Here is a 13,377-nt window from a genome sequence, read left to right as displayed (position 1 = left end):
CCAGATTTTTGGTGCCATGAGGAGTATACCCTGGCTAAGCAGAAGAAGGGAGCTTAGAAGATACCAGTTATGGGCCCAAGATCCTTACTCTACTAATCTGTGAAAAACTTTCTGTGGACATTTATGTTGTTACTTTGCTGGACTTTTTTTATACTTCAGTCACACCAGAAAGGCATATCATTTACTTATCTGGCTCACTGAATACTGTTACCTACCTTGAATTTAACTGAAATGTTTTTTTATTCTTCAGTCTTCTTAAGAACCTTATTACTTCTTCTGAAGCATGCACATTTTATAGAGATTTAGAGCCAAATTGTAATTTAATTCTGTAATAAGTTCCTTTAATTCCAATCAAAGGCTGAATGTCAGTCAACAACAAATTAATTCTCAGGAACAAATCTAACTTTCTGAAGATGAAGCAACCATCAGAAAATAACTTACACTAAGCAAGCTAAAAAAAACACAACACGTACACAGGTTAGAACAAATTTGTAGTTGCATTTTATTTAATCAATGAAAATCTACCTTAAAAACACAAATTCAAATTTGGAAACCCAATACATTGGATTAGAGAAAGCTTCAAGCTTTTAAGCACAAGCCAGAAGTCACAGTCTCAAAGGAGAATTTCAGAGGCCAAAGCAATACGCTGGAACAAAGTAGTATCTTTTTGTGGAGGCATGCTCCTTGCACCATTAGCGTGGTTTTGGGTGCAGCAGCTCTTTTAGCTGTCAGTTATAAGAAGCTTCTGTGTTTGTTAGGTTTGTTGCATTGCTCACCGAGGCCCTGGATTAATGGAGAAAACAGGCAAGTTACAGCCCTTGCCTGCCCAATTACTACCAACAGACAATTTACATTGTGGTAAAGCTAGCTTTATTTAAATGAGGTTCAGACAGGAGTTAACTTTACATATTATTAACAGCTTTGGAGCTACAAACGTAAGAATTGGGATTACACAGGTCATGCTACTGTTATTTTGTTTTACCTGCTGCAGTTATTGCAATATGGCTTAAGGTACATAGGTATACAATTTGTACAAATTCAGCCAAGTTTGCACTTGTGAGGTGTTATTAAGAGCATCATTACCTTGCAAGCCAACTTAAACGTGTGGAAATCAACCGAGGTTTTTGGAATTGCCCAAAGCTAAGGGGGAAAGCTGCCGCTAATGATGGACAGAGATAGACTGGATTGTTTGAAACCACATTGTTTGGCTTTAAATATTTATATAATTTGCTCTGAGGTAAGGAAAAAAAATCACACCAGTGCAATCAGTCACATTGCTTGCTGGACGTGCAGCCTTGAGGAGAGGCAAGCACCTGCCGTGACAAGAGCATTTGTACACTAGAAGTTGATTTTAAAATAAATTACTATACAGGTACGATAGTGAGCATTGTTCAGCTTGGTGGGCATTGGTTTCACAACGTGCGACCTGTAACCTTCACTTTAGAGATCAGGGCTGAAAGTATGGACTTGTACCCACTGTTTGATTTTAATGTAAACAAAGGAGAGGACCAACTGACAAGACACCCCAGGACTCTCAGGCTTGGGGCTTCTAACCATCCTTCTGTCACCCTGTTCATTCTGGTCTGCAGCTGTTGTCAGTCCAATCCACCTCAAGTGAAGGTTTTTAAGAGCTTGGCACCCCAAAGATCTCATCATCTTTTTGCAGTTCAAGGCAGAACTCATCACCAAGCCCTTACCCTCCTTCCTACTCCTGCCTCAGAATAAGACAGTGAATTGATAGGAGTGGGGAGGATCTCAGAAAATGCTTGGTGGGAAAGCAGTTTGGGCAGGGGTTGGGAGAGGAGGAAGTTTGTATGCAGGAAAGATGTTAGGCAGTGTAGGTGTAGGTGTAGGAAAGACTTGGGGTTGGGTGGGGCAGTGACTGGAAATTAGCAGACTCTGGAATGAGAGGGGTGAGATACAAAGGCTGTGGTATATGAACAAGGTGACAGCAAAATGTTAAGTCTGGGGAGTTCTCAGAAGCCCAGGAGGACAGCAAGTAGAAGTGATTGGTGGATCTGACACAGGTCTGCTCTCCTTTTGTCTTTAGAAATATCATAGTTCTACATTAAAATCAGAACTGGGTTTAGGATATATATATAAATATTCAAAGCAAGACAGCCAAATTTTTGAGAGATTTTACAAGGGGAAAAAACCTGGAACAATAAATAGGAAACGACATGTTATCAATTTCCGCTCCAATAGTATCAATTTCCTCTCCAGGCTACTCTACAAAATTCATTTAAGGGTACACCTAAATAGTACATAAATGTCATAGCTCTACATTAAAATCAGAACTGGGTTTAAGACATACATATAAATATTCAATACATTACAGTCCAGTCCTGAGACCCGAAGTCTGAAACAACAGAAGAAGAGTGTTTCTCAATCTCCTTTCAAGCTACACTGCAGAAATAATTTCTGACTAAATCAGGCCTACACAAATACAACTGAAGGATGGACAGAGATACCTGAATGGGACTGAAAGGCAGCAAACTCGAGCATCTTGCTCAACAATTTGTGCGTGATCCAGTTCCTGCTGTTTGACAGACACATCTGCTACTCAGCCAGAAGTCTCCTGTGTTCTCATCAGTGAGCCCTCCTCCTTCCCCTCACACACAAGCTGAACAGCATCTACGGCCACTCATAGGTCAGATCAAGGCAGCTACGGAAGATGTGGGGGGTAAGGGAGACTGCAGAAGGAAGGGAGGGGATTCAGGGATGAGTGGAGGGATTCAAGGAGATGGGACAGACAGGACACACTTTAAAGTGAGGGGACAGTAATAACCGTGGCACAAATTCTAGTGGCCTGCCCATTCACTCAGTGGTGCAACTCCAGTCTAAACGGATTATTTTGGGCAGAGACAAATGACCTTCGGAGGATGGAACACGGGTGTGGACACAGCCAACGTTAAAGGCATTGTTTTTCAACAGAAATGACAAGGTGAGGTCTTCAAAAGAACAGATGTTAACATCCAAGAATAAGGGGTAGTGAATAAAGCTCCTGGTTCTGTCACAGGATTGTCAGTTGTTCTCTAGGACTGGCATCTCTCCAAATGCCACATGGATGCTTAGCATATCTGAAAGAAAGACAATGGTAAAAAAGCTTTAGTAATAACAACTTGCTCTCTCAAGAACATCTTATTTCCCCACACAGTTCTCAAAGATAGGGATAAAGGTCTCATTACTCAGTAAAGCAAGTGCAGTATATATCCTAGGGAGAGGCTATACCTATCATTTCTGATTAAGATTTCATTGAAGTGCAAAAAGCTGTTACCTGAGACAGTCCAGGTTTACCAAGGAAGGTAATGCTCAACATCCTTTAGGATTTTAAAAAGAGTTTTGTTAGAGAAGTTTGTTTGTGCATTAAATCCCGTATGTTAAGCATGTCATATGGCACGTTTCCTATCCAGGAAAACTGGAAAGTAAATTTTCTACCTCTCAGAAATACCATGCTCAACTACAGGCCAAGTCAAAGGCCACTGAAGTGAGAGTAGCCCTTCAGCAGAGTAATTAAAAGAAACAAGAAAATCCCCATCACATTAGAAAGAACAGTTTTGGAGACCCTAAGAACTATCTTGGAAAAAGAAATAAATTACTGGCTAAAAATGCTACTTACGTTCAAGGTGTCAGAGCCACTGAGTTCTGACTTTGTCTATCACAAGATGTTCCTTCTTGGCAACTATCATCCTCCCACATCTGTGTTTTCCCATCTTCCACTGACAGGTGATGCTGTTCTTCACTTTCTCTGCATGTCTGCTGGCCTGTATGTTGGTCTGAGATTTCCATTATGTGCCCAACCTCTTTTTCTCTTAATTTTGGTGGATGTATATCTAGGGGGTCTTTGGTTGAATCTTCTGAAGTACTTTGTTCTAGTGTTGATTTCTTAAGTATCACACTTCCCCTTGGAATGTCTTCAGGGCTAGTCAAAACTGTTAAGGAATTCTGACTTTGTCCATCTTTCAGCATCTCAGAAGTTAAAAGCATGTCTTTTGTTTTTTCTGCAGTTGCATGAATTTCTGCAGACTCTGTTAAGGTAGCAGATTTCACTTTTCCTGGCTGCTGGAGTTCTTGTTCTTTACTTCGTATCTCTTCCTCTTTTACTGGAAGCTTCTGATCTACCTGCATACTTCCCAGAAGTTCGTGCCTATCTGTATCTGATGGGCTTTTCCCTATGGACTTAACGCTCTGCTCTGGCTCAAAGGCAGATGACTCTTCCGTTTCTGCAAGTTTGTGAACAGCCGACTCGATGGCACTCAATACAATTTTCGTACTCTGGGACTCTATAATCACAGACTGAACAACGTGCTTCTCAAATTCTGGGTGGCTGCGAGGCACACTGTGACTGAAAGGAATACCATTTTGTTTGGGCTGCCCTGTGCTCTGGGGCCTCTCTTGCTCCTCCGATATTCCGTTCACAGAAGCACAGGTTACTCCAGGCTCGGGTGCCTCTGCACTATCAAGCCCTGCAGTCCCACAGCCTGAATAGTCCATAGTAGTAACTGGGACCTCTTCAGAAGCCATTTGCTCCTGTGTGGTTGCCAGTGGCTGTACAGTTCTGGCTGCCAAGTCTGCGGGTGTCGCGGTTTCTGCCACGACTTGCTGCCCAACTGCTGCAGCTGCTGCAGGCGCAGGTGTTTCCAGAGCCTCCAAGCTTTTGGCCTGTGGGAAGGCTGAGTCAGAGCCTTCCTCTTGCACAGTTAAAACCTCTTGCTGGACAGCAGTTGAACATTCATCACCTCTTACAGCTTCCTGCTTTTCATGTTCAGATACTTCTTTGGCTTTTTCCATCAATTGCTCGTTTTTGTTATCTTCTTTCTGGAAGCCTTGACAGTTCAAGGTTTCTACAAGTTCTTGTTTTTTTCCCAGAGTCTCTTCTTCAGCCAAGCTGCTGGGTGTTTCACGTTTCTTAGGACTTACATCAGTAATGACAGTGCTTCCATTTTCAATAATATCTGGGCATGTTGATGCTAAATTAGATACACTGTCTGCTTCAATTGGCGTGGGAGCCTCAGCAACAGTGGTAGGGCTCTCCAAGTATTTTTCAGATTTGAGCATAGCCTCTTCCATTTTGCCACCTTTGGTTTCATCCCTCTGGGAGGAGGTTTCAGTTGTTTCCTCCCTGCATTGTGGCTCTAGGATGGACACAGAATCTTTCGCAGCTATGTCCCTGTCAGTCCCATTGCTCACGCTCTGCTCAGCATCTGCAGCTGCTTCTGAGCCAACTGTTTTTGAAGGGAGGTCAGAGGGTTTTACCTTGTTCTGCAGTGGAACCTCAGGAACTGTGACTTCTGTGCTTTTTACTCCGATGAGAACAGCATCATCTTCCTCTTCCTCTCTTACACTAGGTGTAACTCCCTTAGTACAAACTTGCTCTTCTAAGTCAGGAATTTCATCTTGTCTTTCAGGTTTCACAGGGACCACACTGAGGAGTTTTCCCTCTCCTTCAAGCTGCACAGGCTCTTCAGCTCCAAGTCCCAAGGAAGAGGTTTCATCCCCTGTCTTGTCCAGCACCTGCAGAGAATTACAACAAGTCTGTGAAAACAGTTACAAGCAGGGAGTGACCAGTAATGTTCTGGGTAAAAAAGCACAAGAAACACCCAAAAGAACAAGAGCTATGGGAAAACATCTCAGGATGACACTGAGATCAGTGCTTCACCAAGATCCCAGCTTGTGTTCAGTTTCTGAGGATGGCTCATTAATCAAAGGGCAGCCTAAAGCAAGGGACAGCCAGCAGCACTTGACACAAAGACTAAGGCAGGAAGATGGTGGGGAGGTAGGGAAGAAGGTAGGAACGCATCAGGCAAATAACTGCAGCATTTAAAGCTGGAGATAGTAGTGTCATTTCATGTCCTCCCTTTGCAGGGGTACCTCAGCTACAACTGTGTTTCCGCCTACAGCTGAAGATACCACCATGCATGGTGTCGCATGGATCACATCTGTATCTCAGCTGTTCATCTTCAGTCACACTGTGCTGTGCAGAAGCCCTAATGGCAATCATTTCAGCACCTGCAGATCCATGCACGCAATCTCCCATTCCATTTCTGTAGGCATTGCATCCACCCCACCCTGCACACAAGCTTCAGTGGCTGCTGCTTCTGGCGATCTGCGCGTGTGTCTCGCTGCAAATGAACTTCAGTTGTCTCAGACTGCACAAGGAAGGTTCTTGACAGTAATATGCCCATAACCTGGATCTAAATTAGGTATAATATCTAACACTTGCTGATTTTTTTGACAATCAAGCTCTGTGTTCTATGTAATACTTACTGCAGTCTGTACTGCTGGAGCATATTCATCTCTTGTCTCATCTACTGTCAACTCTGTTACGGGCAGTTTCTCTTGTTCTGAAGGTTCCTGCTTTACAGAGAGCTCTTCCTCGGGAGTGACAGCTTTGATGCCATGAAACTCTCTGTCTTGTGATGAAGGTTCCTCTACTGTCCTCTGCACTTCATGTATTTCTTCATGGCCTTCTACAACTGCTTCTTCACCTTCCTGACACTGACTTTCATCTCTCAACACATCCACATTTTCATATTTTTCTGTGCTTTCTTTTGCTGCAGCAGCTATTTCACTTTTCTCTGAACCTTCATGTAAAACACTCTCTTCAACTCTGTTTTGGCTCTGAATGCTCCCAGCACTCTGCTGGGGCTGGAAGTTCTCGTGTTCTCCTTTTTCCAAGGACTGTTCAAGCAAAACAGTTTCCTGGCCTACAACATTCCCATCTTTGGCATCATCTTCTACTTCTGACTCAAGTCCCTGTACTGTTGTAATTACAGTTTCTGTCATGGTTCCTTCACTATCCAGCTGCGTTACATCTGCTGACTTTACTCTTTCAGCAACTTCATGAAGAACTTTTTGCGTCTGTTTGTCTAATTCTTTCAAATTTTGTTCAGTGGCCTCTACTTCTTGTACAGGTGTAGCTTCCTCTGTAGTATCTGGGGTTTCCAACAACTGTGAAACAGCAGAAACCATCTCAGTTGTCTCCTCGGCAAGGGACACTTCCATTGTTTCTTCAGCACAGGAAGCTTCTGCTGTCTCCAGAGCTGTCACTGCTTCTGAGGTTAGCTCCAGCTCACTTGCTGTGGTGTCATCCCCTGCATCCTTTCTCAACTCTGGCACTGTCTTAGCAGCTACTACTGCATCTTCCACAGTAACATCCAATTCAGCTGTTTTCGGAGTTTCTTTCTCTTCTTCTTCTGTTGCCTGCTCAATGCACTCTGTCAGAGCAGCAGATATCCAAGATGGTGACCTTTCCTCAATACTGGTTACTGCCCTTTCTCCTTCCACAACCAGTAACAGCAACTGCATGTACCAGCCCTTCATATCCTTGCTCGATCCTTAGGGTCTCCTCTAATTTTTCTGCTCCTTTTTCCTCTGAGATTCGTTCTTTCATTGCTTCAGCATCTTTCGCTCGTTGGGCCTCAATTTTCTCCTGCTCTGCTGCTTCATATTCGGATAAAGGAACAACAGCTGGAATATCAGAATCTTCTTCAGCTGTTTCTGTCATGTCTTCTCTTGCTTGTTTAAGATGACTTGGTTCTGGCTTTCCATCTGACTTCTTCTTCCTACGTCCAGGCATCAGTTTTCTAAATGGAACCCATGATTCATCTTTTCCAGGCTCACCATCCGATGTTGAATGATCCACAACAGAGTCTTCAGTTCTGTCTTCCATTCTGGTTTTGGATCTCCTTCTTGGAGTGACTAACCTCTTAAATGACTCCCACGTTGAAATACCTTCACTTTCAGATGGGCTTCCAGCTTGTTCTGGGGAAGAATTCCCTTGTCCTTGATCGCTTTCCTGAGAACTAGTAAGAATTGCGTCTGTTGCTGTTTCTTTGCTCTGTCCAGATTCTTCTACTTTTGGGCTTTCTTCATCAGATGATGATGATTTCCTGGCTCTCTTCTTTGAAGAACCTACACATATAAAAGCTTCCCAGGACACAGAAGTGTCAACCTTTCTTCTGGGCTCTTCTGTAGTTTTCTCTGGTTTCTGGTCAATCCCATTTTCTTTTATTTCTCCCTGATTTTCCTCAACAAGGTTTTCAGTTGCAGACACTGAAACACTCTTTGTCTTATCAATTTCTTCTTCTTTATCGCTTTCAGAAGGTCTTCTGACACGTTTCTTGGGAGTCACCATCTTTTTGAATGATGCCCAGGGTGTAACACTTTCTCTTTTTCGCTCCACATCTGGAATTGTAGCATCTTCATTTTCAGTGACCTGCACTCCATCTGCAGATTTTTCTAAAGAGGGAATTTCATTCATCTCCTCAGGAGAAGAAGCAGAACTCTCCCCCTTCTGTTCATCTGGGCTATCTGGGGAATCTGATAAGTGCTGAACTGGTTCACCCTGTTCCCCCAACTTAGATTCTTCTCTTTTGCCTTTTTGCTTCTTTCCAGAGAGTTTTTTTAATCCAGTACCTGTAAAGAGTTTCTTTAAAGGGCTGCCTTGTAGTTTAGTCTTTTCTTGAGAAGACAGGAGTTCAGCTTCATTTGTGACACCTTCCAGAGGCTTTTTTCCAGCTGCCTCTTCAGAAGATATGGTTATTTCATCTGGTTTTTCAGTATCAGTCCTAACTATTCCAGCTTTCCCCTGTAGTCCCTCATCAATGGGTTTGACTGACTGCTGACCATCCTCTGTGTCAACTGAATGTTCAGAAGGAGAGACGGATTTTGATCCAGGAGCACTCAAAGTATGTTCTTTGCTTTCTTTCTCCTCTGTGGTTCTATCCAGAGCTTCTCCTTGTGCGATGTCTTCTGCTTTAGGCGACATTTTCAATTCTGCTTCCTCTGTTTTTTCATCTAATGCCTCTTTCCCAAGTGGCGCAGGTTTATCTCCTTCTCTTTCTTCAGACTTTTTAAGTTGTTCACTAGGAATTTCAATTGTTTCAGATTTCTCTTCAGAGGATATTTCAGTTTTGTCATCTATTTCACACTTCTCCATTGACTCCAGTTTTTCTCCCACAGGTAGGGCTTCTGAGGATGTTTTCAATTCTCCATTCACACTGTCAGTGACAAGAGGCACCACTGACTTTGTTTTTAGCGTTTTTTCTGTCACCTCACCTTCTTTCCCTCCTTCTTCAGTTTTATCTTCCTTTTTGTCAAGATCTTCTGAGACTTCTACCAGTTTCCTTTCTTGATCATCTTTGTCTTTTTTCTCCTCTGCACTTTCTTTTACAGCTGCTGCTGGTAGATCCCTTTTTTGTCCCTGCTCATCACGCTTGACTAGCTCTTCCTTCTCACTTTTTTCTACTCCTATGGCTGCCACAATCTTTTCTGACTCCTGCTTTTCACCTTCAGTTTGTTCCTTCTCATGCGCTTCAATAGTTACTGCTGTCACATTCCTCTCGTCTTGCTTCTCAAACTCAGATTTCTCCTCCTTTTCAATTGTTTCAGTTGTTAATGTTGTCCCCTCTTTTTCTTGCTCCTCTTCTTTCACAGGAGACTGTTGTTCATCTTCTTTAGGCTTCCTAAAGCTCTTCTTTTTTCTAAATCCAGTCCATCCTTGAGTAAACAGTTTTCTTAATGGCGATGCAGTATCAGCAGTTAAGGCAGCTGACTGAGAACAAATCTCATTTGCTTCTGGTATTTTAGTAGACTCGTCTTCTGTTTTTTCATTTTTCAGTGCATCTTTGGTGGTGTCTTCTGCAGAGAGTGCATCCTCGGGCACTGCTGTTTCTTCTGAGCTGACTCCTTTTTGATCGTCATCTCCTTCAGGGGCTTGTGTTTCTGTCTTTACAGTAAGTAGTTGAACTGGATCTGATTTTCCCGTCTTTTCCTTCTTCACTGTGAATCTGAAGCCAACAAATTTAAAAACCTTTTTAAAACCCAGATCATAAGACTGTGGCTCAGACACGTGGTCTTCTGCGTCTTCTTCCAAAGCTGGCAACTGTTTAACTGAATGAGCATCCTCCTTCTCAGCATCTACACTGTCCTTGGTGCTTGAGTGCGATGGATTTGTCTCCACAGGTTCAGTGTCCTCCTTCAAAGTTACACTGGAATGTTCTGTTTGTCCGACTGTACAAAGAACAACAAAAAAACTCAGTTAATTTTCTTCTCAATTTAGTGTGGTATTACACCTTTGTATAATTTTTCATTTTTATTAATTTCATAAACATAATTGGTCTATTACCAGTGTGCCTCTTTTATGTGCTACTAGAACATTTTTAAGGACTTGTTTTTGCTCTATGATTACTGTAATTACTCTCCTTCTTCATATCACTGTAGGATTCTTTCCAAAGATGCAAATGCACCTTTCAAGCTTATATTCTCTTCTTCTCCTACCTGATTTTGCAGCTCTTTTTGTGTGGTTGGTTTGGCAGTGGGTTTGTTTTACTGTAAGGCAAACTTATGCAAGAAAAAAACCTTATTTCTATTATATCATTACTCATACAGTATACAGAACAATATATGTAATTATTCCTGAAGCAAAGCTCAGTAACAATTTCCATGCAGACAGACACCTCTGAGGAAAAAGGAAAAATGACAACAACAAAAAACCCAACCAAGAAAAAAACCCAACCAAATAACCCCCCTCAACAACAACAACAAAATAAGACCCCAGAAAAACCCCAACCAAAACAAAAAAAAAAAAACTCACCCAAAAAAGCCTGTTGACGTAAAATGGTGACAAGAAAAGAAAGCTCATTTTATAGCTCTGTCCCAAAAGAAAAGCAAGATGTGAAAACACCCACGGATAATTACCTGTTTTTCTGAAAACTTGTAACCCCCACAAAACACATTACAATATATTGTTTTAAAGATCATTAATCTTGGAATACTCCCATACATTACATCACCACTATGGCCAGACAAACCTCATCTACAGCAATTCCACATTGCTTAAAATTCATCATACTATGCAAGAAGGTAAAATCCTCCACTGCTCACACATCTGTGCTTGCATTATCTCTTTCTTGAGCACAGTTTGAGTTTTTCCTTCAGGTCACTGGCAACCACTCCCTCAGTCTTGCTGGGACAATTTAAGTATTATTGCTCCCTCTGACCATGAGCTACCCGACTTCACAGACTGGCATGTAAATTAAATCTATGGCATGTTCAAGACACCAGAAGATTCCTGGGCTTGGATGCTGCCAGGATTTCAGTTTAATATGGTTCTTGACCCTTGATTTTGTGCAACAGGTGAAAGTACAAGGCCATGAGGGAACATATGCTTCTCTCTGACCAAACTTTTTGGAATGTCAGGATGAAAAAATAAAATTACTAAAAAAATATTCCATGTTAAACAGTAAAATCCTGGGAGAAGGCATGGCGCCTTTCTTTTAAGCTGTACATGTGTTAATTCAACACCCAAATGCGGAAAGAGACAGCTTTCAAACGTATGTGCATCACCAAACTCCCCACAGTGTTTTACTTTTTATTTGAACCACCTTTAAGTTGCCTCTAAACCCACAGTTCATCCTGCTTTGCTGAACCACCTGATCTCCAGAGGTCCCTCACAGCCTAGATGCCGATTCTGCTTGGCTGTGTCGCCTCTAGGAAGGGCTGCTGCTTCAGAAACACACAGACAATGCGGTCTAGGCAGGACTGAAGTGTTAACTCCGTTATAAGCAAACAAAATCTACAAGGATGCTGGCTTCTAATAGCTTTGTAGAGGGCAAACTGTGTTTCACTATCAGCATCCTACTGGTTGTTTTTTTGTTTCTCAGTCAACATAAGCAAATCTTTTTGGTTTTCCCTTTATCTAACAATTTAAAATTATTTACCTCAATTATTAACTCCTAATTACTTTTAAAGCCTGACCTCTGCTAACAGCCGAACTCCCTGAACATTTTAAAATGGAGATGTTTGAACTGAGTCATTTCTGAGGGAGAAGGGTAGGAAGAAATAGACATTTTTCTGAAGAAGCCAGGATTTTTACTCCACTGGTAATATAACTCTTACAAACACTGGAACACTCCACAAGCAAAAATAACTCTTATCAAGCAAACATTATATCGTCCTGTGCTGAGACTATACGTGGATAAAGCCTGAGGAACTGTTTTTGCATTTGTGTTCATTTATTCCTATATCCAGAAATAAAAATAATGTTCTTGTCATTTCCATAAAATTCTGTAATTTAACATAAAATTTTAAAGGCTTAATGGGAATTCTCAAAGTTAGAGGCAGTTCTTCAAAGACTATCTTCAAAACATCACATATTTTATAACTAAATATAACAGGTACTTTAACATATTCTTCAATTTGTTTACAGTAAAAATGATTTTTCTGGCTGAACCAACTATGAAATTAAACACTGATCATTTAACATTAAGATGGTGAATGCAATCATAAAAATAGAGAAAAGTAAGAGTTTAGATACTGAGTGATAAGCTTGCAAAACTATTGAATCAGGCTGACAGTAATGAGGTCTTCCTTGCGACTCCAGCAGACACGTGCCTCGCAAAACTTCACTAAGCACACTGCAAAAGGAAAAACGAACAAAAATATCAACTGACTGGACACTTTTTAATACCAGTCTGACAAGCACATCACACTTCCATCACTCACTCATAGTGCCTGGAGGGCATACTTATAGACTTAGTCCAAGTGCTACCCCTTCACTTCCACAGAAAGCATTTAACCTGTCCAGAACCTAGTTCATCGCAAAGGCAATGTTCTGGTGCCAGCTGTTGAGTGACCTGCTGCTGTCGCAGTTAGTCTCTACTTCGACTCCTTCTTTCACATTTTAAATCCCTGGAAGAGTCTTTTAAACTGAATTTCTGGTGCCCTTCCTCAGAATTTCAGGAGAGATATACCATTCAGGAAATTTGTCTGCACGTTGAGAGGAGGCTGCCAGTGTCATGCGACAAGGCTCCAGCACCACACATATCCAAGTTGTACTCTCACAACCTATACCCCGAAGACATCTTTATATTCAGTGGGGCACAACAGAAACACAAGACCAGAGAAGTCAACTGTACACCCTGAACTTTATATTTAACAGCTGGATTCTTTAATGATGTTTTCATAAATGACACTGCAGTGCCCAAACATTGTCCATGCACTTCTGAATGCAAAGCAAACCACAGGTAGTTTGGAAGGGTTTGGAAGTTAGTTATTATTAGGCAGAGTACTGTAGCATGTCACTACCACAGGTATTCTGGCAGGACAACTAGCACTTTCTGAATTAATTCGGTGAATTTGAAAGCATTTTAAGAAACACCAGAGAGGCTCATCACAGTAGCTACCCGAAAACAAACAAACAAACAAATCAGTGAAGTAGCTATAGGAATACAATTTCTTTAGGTCTTTCCTGAGCAGGCTGTCCTTCACCAACTACGTGATAGTCAAGGAACAGAATACAATAAAAATATATCCAGAGGCAGTGATAAAGATTGAGATGGTATCATAAAATCGATACACTTTGCTATTTAAATC

General features: G+C 41.7%; 1 protein-coding gene across 1 annotated transcript in view; it reads right to left on the bottom strand.

Moving 5' to 3' along the window:
• Positions 1-478: 478 nt before the first annotated feature.
• Positions 479-13,377, bottom strand: part of AKAP12 (A-kinase anchoring protein 12) — a 30,599-nt gene continuing 17,700 nt past the window's right edge. The window contains 4 exon segments of the mRNA XM_050315518.1: positions 479-3,080; positions 3,620-5,514; positions 6,268-7,290; positions 7,292-10,014. Of these exon segments, the coding sequence (XP_050171475.1) occupies positions 3,622-5,514; positions 6,268-7,290; positions 7,292-10,014 (5,639 nt within the window). The 3' untranslated portion in view covers positions 479-3,080; positions 3,620-3,621.

This window comes from Myiozetetes cayanensis, unplaced genomic scaffold, assembly GCF_022539395.1.
Source record: "Myiozetetes cayanensis isolate MyiCay16 unplaced genomic scaffold, myiCay2020 scf2-11, whole genome shotgun sequence".
In the NCBI taxonomy this organism is placed as follows: Eukaryota; Metazoa; Chordata; class Aves; order Passeriformes; family Tyrannidae; genus Myiozetetes; species Myiozetetes cayanensis.
Note: the sequence above shows the minus strand (reverse complement) of the source record. Positions and strands in the feature narration are given on the sequence as shown.